This window comes from Rhinopithecus roxellana, chromosome 13 (genome assembly GCF_007565055.1).
Source record: "Rhinopithecus roxellana isolate Shanxi Qingling chromosome 13, ASM756505v1, whole genome shotgun sequence".
Lineage (NCBI taxonomy): Eukaryota > Metazoa > Chordata > Mammalia > Primates > Cercopithecidae > Rhinopithecus > Rhinopithecus roxellana.
Window position 1 is genome coordinate 17,762,457 of NC_044561.1, and position 14,134 is coordinate 17,776,590.

Genomic DNA, 14,134 nt, shown 5'->3' on the forward strand with positions numbered 1-14,134 from the left:
CCTTTGTTGGTTATATATTTTACAAGCATTTTTTCTTTGTTGCTTATCTTTTCACTGTTTATGTGGTGCTGTGGAATTTCTAAATGTTTATGTTGTCAGGTCTATCCATCAGAGGCTTGTTTTTTAGTAGTGGGGGAAAATGGAGCTTGGAGGCTTACGATGTTACATTCCTTTTTTTTTTTTTTTTTTTGAGACAGAGTCTTGCTCTGTCGCCCAGTGGTGCAATCTCAGCTCACTGCAACCTCTGCCTCTCTGATTCAAGTGATTCTCCTGCCTCAGCCTCCTGAGTAGCTGGAATCACAGGTGCACACCACCATGCCTGGCTAATTTTTGTATTTTTAGTGGAGATGAGGTTTCAGCATGTTGGCCAGGCTGGTCTTGAACTCCTGGCCTCAAGTGATCCACCCACCTCAGCCTCCCAAAGTGCTGGGATTATAGGCGTGAGCCACTGTGCCCGGCCACAATGTTGCATTCTGGACCCTTCTCTAGTCTCTGCTTGCTCTTTGACTTTGAACGAAACTCAACTTCACTAAACTTTAATTTTGCAAGCTATATAGCCATGCTCTCTGTCCTGCACATCCTCAGCCCAGCTGCTGCAGGGATCACTGTGATTACAGAACTCACAGGAGAAGCTGTCTTAGACAGGGCTTCACAGTCATTCAGATCTTCACAGTTAAACTAATTCCTTGATGGACATTGAGACTTGACTCTTCTAGCACCAGCCTTGTATAGGGCAGTGGTGTGGGGACAACTGGTGCTGGGATCCTTACCTCACTTTTTCCAGATAACATTTTTTTTTTTTTTTTGGACATAGAGTTTCACTCTCGTCATCCAGGCTGGAGTGCAATGGCGCGATCTCAGCTCACTGCAACCTCTGCTTCCCGGGTTCAAGCAATTCTCCTGCCTCAGCCTCCCTAGTAGCTGAGATTACAGGTGCCTGCCACCACGTCCAGCAAATTTTTGTATTTTTAGTAGAGATGGGGGTTTCACTATGTTGACCACGCTGGTCTCGAACTCCTGACCTCAGGTGATCCACTTGCTTCGGCTTTGGGATTACAGGCATGAATCACCACGCCTGGCCCCAGATGACGTTTGAGTGCCCGCCTGTGCTGGAGATACAATCCTCACAGCTCTGCATAAGGAAGTACATGAGTCAGCCTGGGCTGTCATCACAAAATGCCACAGCCTTGGTGGCTTAAACAACAGAATTTGATTCTGTCACAGTTCTGGAGGCTGGAAGTCCAAGTTCCAGGTGTTGGGAGGTTTGGTTTCAGAGGCCTCCCCTGTTTGTGGATGGCTGCTTTCTTGCTAAGTCCTCACATGGTCCTTCCTCTGTGTATATGTTTGTGTCCTCATCTCTTCCTCTTCTTATGAAGACAACAGTCATATGGATTAGGGTCCACTCATATGATCTCGTTGGTTTTTTTTTTTTGAGATGGAGTCTCTGTCACCCAAGCTGGAGGGAAGTGGCTCAGTTTCGGCTCATGCAACCTCCACCTCCCGGGTTCAAGTGATTGTGGTGCCTCAGCCTCCTGAGTAGCTGGGACTACAGGCACATGCCACCACGCCTAGCTAATTTTTGTATTTTAGTAGAGATGGGGTTCCACCATGTTGGCTGGTCTGTTCTCGAACTCCTGACTTCAGGTGATCCGCCCGCCTTGGCCTCCCACAGTGCTGGGCCATATGACCTTGTTTATCTTTTTTTTTTTTTTTAGTAGTCATAATTTTATTTATGTTCATAATATTAACACAAAATCATATGATTTCTTCATATATGCCAAGCTAAGCGATTTGCTTTGTCATATAGAAACTTGATGACAGAGTTAGGATACAAATCAAGTTAGTCTGACTCTACACGTATTTTAATTCTTTTTTTTTTTTTTATACTTTAAGTTCTAGGGTACATGTGCATAACGTGCACGTTTGTTACATATGTATACTTGTGCCATGTTGGTGTGCTGCACCCATCAACTCGTCAGCACCCATCAACTCGTCATTTACATCAGGTAACCTTGTTTATCTTAATTACCTTTTTAAAGGGCCTATCTCCATAGAGAGTCACATTCTGAGATACTGGGAGTTTGGACTTCAACATATGAATTTTGAGGGGGACACATTTCAACCCATTACAGGGAGACAGCACCATGTCTGGATGAGTATCTGGGAAGTGAAGCTCAGAGAGGCTCCTGTACTTGCTTTCAGTCACAATGAGCAGCTTGTAGATCTGAGCTCAAACTCCTGTGTTTGACTCCAAAGCCCAGGGCTATGGGTGACCTGACTGGTGTTAAAAGTCTCTGGGCTGGGCTGGGCGTGGTGGCTCACACCTGTAATCCCAGCACTTTGGGAGACCAAGGCGGGATGATGGCTTGAGCCGAGGAGTTCTAGACCAGCCTAAGCAACATCTCTACAAAAAAATGCAAAACTTAGCCAGGCATGGTGGCACATACCTATAGTCCCAGCTACTGGGGAGGCTGAGGTGGGAGGATGACTTGAGCCCGGGAGGCAGATGTTGCAGTGAGCTGAGATCATGCCACTGCACTCCAGCTTGGGTAACAGAGTGAGACCTTGTCTTTTTTAACAAAACAAAACAAAAAACCTCTTTAGGCTCCACTACCCTGACTTCCTGCTCACTAGTCACCCAACTGTGTCCCCACCCCATGTCCTCGTAACTCACACTCCCTGGGCAGGACACTTACTCCTTCAGTCTCTTCTGCACTTCCTCTGTCCTCTTGGGAAAGGGTTTTGCATAATAATTCAATTAGTTGAATGTATTATAGCTTGTTACATTTTTACTGTTGCAGCGGGAAAGACTGCATGGTGTGATAGAGCATTTGCAATGCAGGAAATTCCCCAGTAATCGTACTCCCTCACAAAGCTGTTCTTGATGTTTGCATGTTACCTTCCATCTCCCCTCGGGACATACGCTTGTATTTCCTGCTTGGCATCATATTAAACATGGCCCTTCATGCGCTTCCCTTTTCACTGCACATTATAGCTAACAGTTTCTATCTTTCTCTTTTTTTCCTTTTTTAAAAAATTTCTTAGCCCAAAAGGCCATCCCCTACCTTTTAAAAATGCTCATTTTAATGGCTGCGTAATATTCCACTGAGTTGCCATACTCTAATATTTTGAATCATTACAGCTGTCGAGCATTTGAGTTTCCCATTTGTGCTATTACAGATAATGATGCAGTAAATATCTTTGTAAAGAAAGCTTTTTGCTTCTCTCGAATTATTTCCTGAGGGAAAATTCCCAGGAGTCAGATTACTGAGTTAAGGGCTGCAGCAGCACCACAGCACCTTGATGAACTAAAATATCATGTTATGCAACTAGCGTGCCAATGTTGCATGACACCAACAAGTGAACATGCCAGCTGCACTGTAATCTCACTGGCATTTGCTGTAAATAATTAAATATACTTTTGACAATTTTAGTATAAGGATATGCCAAGGCTGCTTTAATTGGTGTTGCTTTAAGAACCAACAAAGGGCCGGGCACGGTGGCTCAAGCCTGTAATCCCAGCACTTTGGGAGGCCGAGACGGGCGGATCACAAGGTCGGGAGATCGAGACCATCCTGGCGAACATGGTGAAACCCCGTCTCTACTAAAAATACAAAAAACTAGCCGGGCGAGGTGGCGGGCGCCTGTAGTCCCAGCTACTCGGGAGGCTGAGGCAGGAGAATGGCGTGAACCCGGGAGGCAGAGCTTGCAGCGAGCTGAGATCCGGCCACTGCACTCCAGCCTGGGCAACAGAGCGAGACTCCGCCTCAAAAAAAAAAAAAAAAAAAAAAAAAAGAACCAACAAAGGAGGAACATTCTACAATAGATTCAATAGATTTGTATTTTCAATTCCTTTTGTTGTCACTTTTATTTTTTAAAAAGAATCATTGAAGATGAAACAAATGGACAGTCATCCCTTGGGAATTCCAGTGCTGTTATTATCTTCAGGAATCTGTCAGTGAAAGTAGTATTTAGACTTAAACAAGCAAAAGTCCTCTTGGTTAATAACTGACATAGCAATCGAATGGGCCTGAGAAGAAGGTGATCTCCTCAGAGCCAGCTGGCGGGACTGATCCCAACTCTCCATCCAGGTCCTCCAAGTAGCCTGACCCACCGGCAGGCCACCCTTTCCAAATGCACGTGCAGGGATGCCAGTGAAACCACTTGCTGGATCTAGAGCAAAACCTTCCAGGCTCAGCTCCCAGAGAGGCGGCCTCTGTCTCTCCTGTTGCCCCTACCAGCAGAGGGCATGTGTGGACAGTAAGGCCTAGGCACCACCCCTAACTTTTCCCTTTTTTCAAACTGAATGGTGCCCTTGGTGCCCTCTCCCTCATTCTTTTTATTTTTTTATTTATTTTTATTTTTATTAAGACAGTCTTACTCTGTTGCCCTGGCTGGAGTGCAGTGGCGTGATCTGGGCTCACTGTAACCTCTGCCTCCCAGTTCAAGCAACTCTGCTGCCTCTGCCTCCCAAGTAGCTGGGATTACAGGTGCATGCACCACACCCGGCTAATTTTTGTGTTTTTAGTAGATATGGGGTTTTACCATGTTGGTCAGGCTGATCTTGAACTCCTGACTTCAAGTGAGCCAGCCGCCTCAGCCTCCCAAATTGCTGGGATTCCAGCCATGAGCCACCGCACCCAGCTCCATTTCATTTTTCTGATCTAAAATAATCGATGATAAATGGAAAGTTTTTTCCCTTGGAAGTTTTAATTGCCTAGCAACACATTATCACAAATTGCTCTCAAATTAATTCTTTGGCTTCAGTGCAGAATCATTTATTAATGAGGATGGCAGTCAGCATCTAAGAATGGCTATTCTTAGAACACTGCTGCTTTAAAGGGCTTCATTCTTAAGATATCCCCACAAGGACCATGTATGCTTCACAAACCCTTGGAGAACCTGATTCTCCAGACAAGCACAGAGAAGGTCATTGCTTCTCCCCTGTGGGCCCCAGCCCCTCATTAGTGATGAGCCCAAGGCCAGGAGGGGGAAGCCAAAGATCCCCAGGTCTCAGAGCGGTTGAGGGCTGTGGCCAACTTGGGTCAGGAGGCCACCATTGGATCTTGCTCCCATGGGATTCCTAAGCTGGTGCTGGCATCTATGTGGTCCCATCAAGGGAGAGGCAGGGATGTAAAGGGGAAAGGGGGTTGTGAGGAAGAATGCACCAGAAATGCAGACAGGAGGGAACGGTGATGGAAGGCTTGGGAAGACAGGGGGGTGATGTGGTTTGATAGGCTGGGGCTAAAAGGTCTCCTGATGAGTGATTATGTTGCTTTCATGAAGCAGTTCGATTGATTTATTCATTCCCTTGCACCTACCATGTGCTAGACCCACATTGGAGGCTGAGAATAGTGAGAAAAGGCCTCTGACTCTGCCCTGAAGGAGTTCACAGTCTGATGTGGGAGACAGACAAGTAAATAGGAATCTATAGTGAGTGTGCTGTGTCCTGGGAAAGAAAGCTCAGGGCACTCAGGAAGCTCAGACTTGAGGAAATTCACCTGTGATCCTACTGGGTTTTTTGTTTGTTTTGAGACAGGGTCACCCAGGCTTGAGTGCAGTGATTTGATCTTAGCTCACTGCAGCCTCGACCTCCCCAGGATCAAGCAATCCTCCCACCTCAGCCTCCCAAGTAGCTGGGACTACAGGCATCCACCACTATGTCCAGCTAATTTTTAAAGTATTTTTACAGAGATGGAGTTTTGCCATGTTGCCCAGGCTGGTCTCGAACTCCTAGGCTCAAGCAATCTGCTCGTCTCAGCCTCCCAAAGTGCTGGGATTACAGGCATGAGCTACCATGCCCAGCCAATCCTACTGTTTTCACATGTTGCTATATGCATACTTTTCACAGAGTTACAAATATGTTGTGTGATTTGCTCTTTTCCTTTCAGCGTTTTGTTTTTTTAGCATGGTTGCTTATTTCCCTGACATTGTCACCTATATAAATGGCATCTAATAGATAAATCTAAATGGCTTCCTGATATTCCATGAAGTTGATGAAATAGAATTGATGAAATTCACCTGCTGTTAAGAGTTAGGGTGCTTCATTTTTGCAACAGATGGCATTGGGTGCAGAACTTTTTGCACTTGTGATGAATCCAGTTCACCTTACTGGGCTGTAGGGTGTAGATGTGCTTGCAATTCTTAATGTACTAGCATGTTGTCCCTGAGGCCTTGCAGTAGTTTCTGGGGCTGCCATGAGTGCCTGGGGGACATACCTCTCTGTTGCCTCTATCCAGCACTGGGATGAATAACAGATACACACACACACATCAATATGAATATTATTTGTTGAGTGTGTGTGTGCCACATTATTAAGCAAAGGAAGGAACATAAAGGAATCAGCCCCTCATTACTGATTCTGATTAGTAATGTTCTGGTAGCAAGTGAAAGTGGGAGGCCAGCTTCTAGGGAGGCTGCTGCGGCAGCAGCAGGCCAGGTGGGGTGTGACAAGGAAAGTGGTAACTGTAGACATGGAAGGAAAGCAAAGAGTTCGAAGTGAGCAGAGCAACCAGCTTGATGTGGGGTCAGATAGGAGTTTGGAGGGTTGCAGCTGCCTCCGGGATTGCCAGCACAGGATATTTGGGGTAAGTGAATCTCAGGAAGGTTTCAGAGTTGGTGCACTTGGTTTTAGGTCACAAAGAAGAGGGCTGGAGGCCTGAACCTAGACCTGTTCAAAAGACACCCATGGGCCGGGTGCCGTGGCTCACACCTGTAATCCCAGCACTTTGGGAGGCCAAGGTGGGTGGATCACCTGAGGTCAGGAGTTTGAGACCAGCCTGGTCAACATGGTGAAACCCCATCTCTACCAAAACTACAAAAATTAACTGGGCGTGTTGGTGCATGTCTATAATCTTAGCTACTCAGGAGACTGAGGCTGGAGAATGGCTTGAACCCGGGAGGCAGAGGTTACAGTGAGCATAGATCATGCCACTGGACTCCAGCCTGGATGACAGAAGGAGACTGAAAAAAGACACCCATGATGCATGAGTATAGATGGCTCACAGGAGCGGGGCTGGGGTTCAGCCTCACCCATGCGGTTATAGGAGGGAAACTTTGTGACAGGATTCAGGGCAGTCAGTGGAGCTCTTACAAGAATCCATCAGTCATCTTAGGCTCAGTCTCTTCGGCTTCCTTGACAAACTAATTCAACTAAGGCTTTGCAGCTAATATATTTTCTTTAAGGACAAGTTGGCACCCTTCTGGCTGCCTGTTCAGCTAGGCTGTAGATTTTTAAGTATTTCACATGAGCAGAATCTGATAGTTTTTTTTTTATTGTGACTTATAGTGTAAAATAATTACATAGAAAAGAGAAATAGTGTGTATGTTTGCTTTAGTGGGACCACATGATTTTTAAAAAGTATTTTTTCGTACCATTTTCCTTTTGTTCCGGGGTATGTTTTGTTCTCTTTCTTCTCAATTACCCAGCTGTAAGCCAGGCGTGGCTCTAGATGAGGGTGAATAGACAGCGGGGCTAAGAAAGAGGGTCAGTGGCACCAGGGTTCACTAGCAGTGAACGTGGCACGTGGCACTCAGCTCCTCTGCCCTGGTCGTCTTCAGCCTCTAGGACAGAAGGCACAGTTCTACATTAGAGAGTCCTCCAGATTTCAGATTCCACAATACTCATAATGCCTGATTAAATACCTTGGGTTGGATTTATTCTTACACATGCGAATCCTTAAAAACAAATTGCTTGTATGTTTCTGAACGTTTCCCCAAAACATTCAAAACACTGCTCCGACCGAACACAGTGGCTCACACCCATAATCCCAGCATTTTGGGAGGCTGAGGCAGGAGGACTGCTTGAAGCCGGAAGTTCCAGCCCAGCCTAGGCAACAAAGCGAGAACTTTGTCTCTACAAAAAATAAAAATAAGTAAAAATTAGCTGGACACGGTGGTGTGTCCCAGTAGTTCCAGCTACTCAGGAGGCTGAGGCAGGAGGATTGCTTGAGCCCAGGAGTTCGAGTCTGTAGTGAGCTGTGATGCTGCCACTGTACTCGAGCCTGGGTGACAGAGTAAGACCCCATCTCTAAAATAATAATAATAATAATTTAAAAATAAAATTAAAAAGAAACCAAAACACTATTCCAGACTTCCGCATTTTTTCTCATGAGGCCTCTGGGAGCCCAGGGAGCAGCAGTCTCTGTAAAGGATCCTGTAGAGCATGGTTCTCTGAGTGTGGCCTCCGAGATCAGCCAGACCAGGCCAGTTCCAAGCCTGGTGACCCTGGGCAAGTCACCTGACCTCAGAGCCTTAATCTCCTCATCTGTAAAAGAGGGTGTTGGTGGAATTTACCAAACAAGCCTTTTCTGTGAGAATGAAACAAGGAAATGCAGGTCAAGCATGCAGCCTGGTGTTCTCAACACTCCATCACTGGGACCATTTCCATCACGTGGTGCTCTTCATTTTGCAGGCAGAAAACCAAGGCCCAGAATGGCTAAATGCCTTCTAACCCCCCGGGCCAGTGAATCTAACTCAATTGTTAAGGATTAATTCTCTAGGTGAAAGAAGTACTCAGTTGCTTCAAAGGCCTGGACAGGAATTATTGACCCAGCACCACCTTCCCTCAGTCTATTAGATGTTAAAACAGGAGATTTGATGTGTATTTGAAAAAGCTTTAAATTGGTGAAAATGGATTCCGTTTCAGTAAATTACATTTGATCAGTTCCTTTGCTTGAGCTACTGCAAGGTGGCACAGTAGGTAGGGCTCTGTTGGAGACGAAACAGTGGTTAAAACTCAGTCCCAGGGCCCAGAACCTATAGTCCAGTGGGAAAGATGAGACATAAACAGGGCAGAGTGAAGTAGGAGCCTCAGCAGAGGAGTGGGGCAGGCCCATGTGTGGAGCTGAAGACCTCTGAGCGGGAGAGTGTCAGCGTCTGACATAGGATGAGCAGGATCTCTCAGCTGTTATATTGTGCAGAGACTGTGGGGACCAGAGTGGGAGCAGGGAGACTTGCAGGGAGGCTGTGTAAGAGTCCACAGGCAAGGTGAGGGCATCGTAGGTCCCGGAAACAGCATGCAGGTGGTGAGAATAAAGGGATCCTGGCTGTATTCTACCGGTACGGCCATCATGATGTCCTGACCAACTGGATGTGGATCTAAGAGACAGAGAAGTCACAGATGACTCCAGGGTTTCTGACCTGAACGATGTCACTAGCTAAGGTGGGGAGGGTTGGGGAAGGGTATGGTACAAATGGCAGTGGATGGGGGATGGGGATGCAGGGATAGGGAAGCTCAGATTTGGACAGTTGGGTTTCTGATGCCCACCACACATCCTATGGAGATTTGGATGGGCCGCCCGGCGGAGGCGGCGGGCGCTTCTTTACTGGAAATTTTGCCTGAGTGAAACTTGCTGTGTTTACCTTGTTGAGTGTTTCTGTTAACATCTGAAACTCTGGGGAAAATTAGGATTCTTTAACCTTGTAGACCTAAAAGACACAGAGGCAGTTAATTTCACTTAACACGAATTTATTAGAAACAGCTCCTTTAGAAATCAGCGCTCTCTGATCTGTAATAAACCTTGTAATTAACTTTGCCTGCTTACTGGTTATGCCTGTGGGCAGCTGGACAGGGGAGTTGTGTTCAAAGGCCTGGGAAAATACAGACGTTATGACCAGATGCCTGCTGTGGCAGCAGCGTTAAGGGAGCCCAGATCCCCCGGGCCCTGCCTATTGCCTTCTTCCCGCATGGTGGCCAGGTGGCTGCAGGTGGCCAGACACAGGTGCACCAGCCACCGCAGCGGGGTCAGAAGATGAGCAGGTCTCAGAGGTGACCCCGATTTCCTGGAATCACCGTCAGGCCCCTGGCCATCCCCATTTCCCACGTGCCCCTTAGCTCTCAAGGGCATCTTTGACCTTTGAAATAAAGCAACGCCGAGCTTGTTGCTGCAGGGGACAGTATTAAAATGTGACATTGAAGTGGGGAGACTGCACGGGCGTCCGCGGGGTCGCGCGGACCAGCAGGCGACGCGGGACGGGGCAGCGCTTCTGGGGCGGGAGGAAGTGGGAGGCTGCACCGCCGCTCAGGCTGGGCTCGGCTCCCGCGGCGCGGACGGGGTTAACGCGCTCGTGCACCGGGTGGCGGGCGGCAGTGGTGCATTGTGGTAACGCGGCGCCGGGACCCACGAGTGCCCGCCGCCTCCGCCGGGCGGCCCACCGAGCTGTGCACGCGTCCGTGCAAGCCCCCGGGACCTGGCGCCATGTAGCGCCCCGCCGATAGGAGGCTGCCCCGCCGCGGGAATGAAGGGACGCGGCTGCTGGGACACGGCCTCCCTGCGCTCCTTCTGCAGCTCTGGCTGTCTGAATAAATTTAAGAAGGGTTAGTGCTTGCCGGGCTTCCACCCGGAGGGAGGCCAGGCTTCCCGCGCATGCACGCCCGTGCCGGGCTTTGCTGAGTGATCGATCCACGCGAGCCTCTGATGTCACTCCCTCGCGGCGTGGGGAGCGCGGGGAGCCTCGGGGAACCCCTGTCCCCGCACCCCGCCGGCGTGCGCTCCTGGCTTGCTTCACGCGCGGGGCATTTTGGAGAGGGGGCTGCGGCTAGAGACTTGTCCGTCTAATTAACCTATGCGAAAAGAAAACGAAATATAATCTATATCTTTATGAAAAGAAGGGGGAAGCGGCGGTCGGTGTTTAATCCGCCTATCTACCTCTTCTTCCCCAGAGTTGGCCTGGGGCCGGCATGCCCCTGGAGCCCCTGTACAGTCGCTGATTTACCCACAAGGGCCTGATCCTGGGGCCACCAGTGGTGTCGGCTTTGCTCAGTGCATGATTCTCCTAGTGGCCGCCTGGGTTTGAGCAACACCCCCTCCCCCTCCCGTGGTGATCCTGAATGACCGCCCTGGGGTGTGCAGGCTCACAAGCCCAAGGGCCCTTCCTAGCATGGGGGAAAACCTTAGCTGTCTTAAATGGAGGCCTTACAAACTCTCTAAGCTCTTGCCTGCAATTTCTGATGCTTGAAACCTTCTTTACTGGAAATTTTGCGTCAGTGAAACTTGACTGTATTTACCTTGATGAGTGTTTCTGTTAACATCTGAAACTCTGGGGAAAATTAGGATTCTTTAACCTTGTAGACCTAAAAGACACAGAGGCGGTGAATTTCACTTAACACAAATTTATTAGAAACAGCTGCTTTAGATATCAGCGCTCTCTGATCTGTAATAAACCTTGTAATTAACTTTGCCTGCTTACTGGTTATGCTAATGGCTTCATAAGACCCTGGTCCATTCCAGAGGACTTCGAAGTTGCAGGCTGCACGCCTTGGCCCGGGAATCCCGTCCAACCATGTGAGTTCTCTCAAAACACCATATGAGGTCTTAGGGTGTGTGCAGTTGTAAACATTTCAAATGTATTTCTTTAGGAGTTGGTACTACACCTCCGTCTTAAGAGTCCTTTAAGGAAACTTGCAAGTAAATTTCATCCAAAGTGTATGTTCTGGTTTTAGAGGATTGGTCTTAGTTTACAGTTTTTATTTTGGATATGGCGTCATTTCTAAAGCAGTTATATTCTTTACGTGAAGTTTCAGTGATGTTTCTGTTATCGGTTTGGATGGATTTATTCCGAGGGAGAATTTTGGAGTTAGTTTAAAAAAGAAAAGACATTGTTTTTCTTCTCTTGGCTCACCTAATGATTTTCTTGGTTGTCATTGTCTGGAAGTGTTAACAAGGAGCGTTGGACCTGATGTCTGTTAGCATTTGGCTTGGTTGTGGGGGAATGTCACCTTTGTAGGAAACCTCAGGTGTGACCAGAGTAGCTGTATCTTGAGACCACTGATGGGGTGACCTTTTTGACGGCCAGACCCCTCCAGGCCAGCCCTCCACCTTATCCTCCTGTTGGTGTCCTGCCATGCACAGCAAGCCTGGGGAGGAGGAGTCTCAGGAGGTTGTGCATTGGTAGGCACTGTGCTTAGAACAGGGCCTGGAGCAGAGCTTGCTGCACCAGCAGGAGAAGGCCCAGCAGCGAGAGCAGCAGTCAAGAGCAGCCAGAACTCAGCCTCCATGTCGGAGGCCGTAGGGGTGAACAGAGAGTTTGTCTCTCAGGTGCTCTGTGTGAAAGTGGGCCTGGGGAGGCCAGAAGGGTGTTTTCAAGAGAAGCTGGAAATCTGTTTTTATGAGATTTCCACATACAAACACATACGTAGCTAGGGGTTGCGGGACGCCTGGTTAGGGATCAGCTTTGGGAGGTGGGAGCCACCTAGCCCCTGACATCGTTATGGGAATTGATTGGGTCCTCGTCCTCAGCATGCAAACAGGGTGAGACTGGCCTTATGTTTTAGACATGGTGAAGGGTATTCTGGTAAGGTGTCACCGCAGACAAGTTTCCCCTGAGAAAAGGGTTCTGGTGAAATTTCATCATGCACCTAATCTCATCTTTGTGCAAGTTGAAGAGGGAGCTGGGCTTGCTGCCTGCTCCGGGATGCCAAGGGATGAGGTCCAGGTGGTGCCCATTTCAGTGGCAGGACAGGCTTTTACCTTATGGAGGTGCGTCACATGGGCCCCTACTTTGGAGGTCCCGTGGTAGAGCTGGGCTGTCAGGAGACCTGGCTTCTTGTCCTGACTCTGCTGCTGGGCTGTGTGTCTGTGCCTGTCTGTGAGTCTCCGTTACCCCGACCCTTGTAAACAGGTGGAAGCATGGATTGAAAGAGGTTCCAGAAAAATAGATCCCCACCCTGCTCCCAGGCCGGAGCATGTGAGGAGCCCTAGGGAAGCATGGGCAATGGCGTGTTCAAAGCACAGTGTCACTGCTTGCCTGGCCTTCAGCCAGCTTCTTAGCTTTTTGAGCCTCAACTTCCTCATCTAAAAGATGGCGTTAAACCTACTTACCTTGGCTGGGTGCGGTGGTTCAGGCCTGTAATCCCAGCATTTTGGGAGGCTGAGGTGGGTGGGTCACTTGAGGTCAGGAGTTTGAGACCAGCCTGTCCAACATGGTGAAACCCTGTTTCTACTAAAAATACAAAAATTAGCCTGGCGTGGTGGCACGCACCTGTAATCCCAGCTACTCAGGAGGCAAACACAAAAAACCTTACTTACCCGGCAAGATTACTGGGAGGTTGAAATGAGATACTATGCATCTGTGCCTACCAGTCTGTCAATCACCTATGTATCTGTGTCTCTGTGTGCTTCGAACAGAGCCTGGTGGGCCACAAAAGGGGGAAGCACCCACCTGGGGTCTCTTGTAAGTGCTGACTTCAGTCCTTGGCCATTCTCCACTTTGCCTTTGTATGTGTGCACTTATGTGTGTATGCACATGTGCAGATCTGTGTTGGACTCGTGGATCTTTTCTGGTTGGAACATAAATGACTGAGAACAGAACATATGAACCCCACGCCCTGGCATGGTGGGCTCACCAGAGGTCAGAGTCTGGTGGCCTTGGGCAGGCCCTGACCATAGTACTGCCAAGGTCATCACTTTCTCATCTGCGGCCTCAAAGCACCACTGCGTGCCCATGAGCCAGCCTTCATACTGAACCCAGCTCTGATTTGCCCAGTGGAGAGAGCTGAGCCGAACTTGCAGCTGACTGGGTGATGTGTCACAGAAACAGGAGGGGATCAGGGCGATGGCTGCCAACACGGGCCATCAGGGGGGCATACCAGGTCAGGCGGTTAGGTTCTTTGCACAGACCCCCAGAAAACTTGGTGGCAAGGGTGCGCCAGCCTCTCTGAGTGGCTATGATGTGAGCACCAGGTCCTGGAATGTTCTGAGGGGTTATTGTTTTTGATGACGTGTTTGCATCTTTAAAGGCCAGGACAGAGAAGGAGCCTCATGGAACATCAGCTGGGAATTGATGGAGGACACGAGGTCCTTCAAAAATTCACAAATGGGGACTTTTAGGGGACAGCTTGCCAAAGTGCACTCTCTATATTTGGCATCTGCTGAGGTTCCTGGGAGGGAGGACTAAGGCCTGAAGCGAGGGACTGGCTCTGTGCTCTCATCTCTTCCCTGCACCTGCAGAATGTCCTCCTGATTCCCAGGGGTTCACATTTGCCACTCCTCAGGCCTGGTCTCATAGCATGCCCAGTCCACCCTCACTCGGCCTACTTGGCCCAATCTCCCTGCCCCTCCCTCATAATAAATACATCCTTGCAGGCGCAATGCCCATTCTAGTTCCTCTTGAAGCTTCTCCTGACCTCCCAAGG

General features: G+C 48.8%; 1 protein-coding gene across 4 annotated transcripts in view; it reads left to right on the top strand.

Moving 5' to 3' along the window:
* OSBP2 (oxysterol binding protein 2) overlaps positions 1-14,134 on the top strand; it is a 229,594-nt gene that overhangs the window by 133,714 nt on the left and 81,746 nt on the right. The window contains exon 1 of one of the 4 annotated variants that reach the window (XM_010360654.2): positions 10,240-10,318. The exons of the other annotated variants lie outside the window; for them this stretch is intronic. Within the exon in view, the coding sequence (XP_010358956.1) occupies positions 10,240-10,318 (79 nt within the window). Of the gene's footprint in view, positions 1-10,239; positions 10,319-14,134 lie in introns of those variants that run through there. 4 annotated transcript variants of the gene reach the window in all.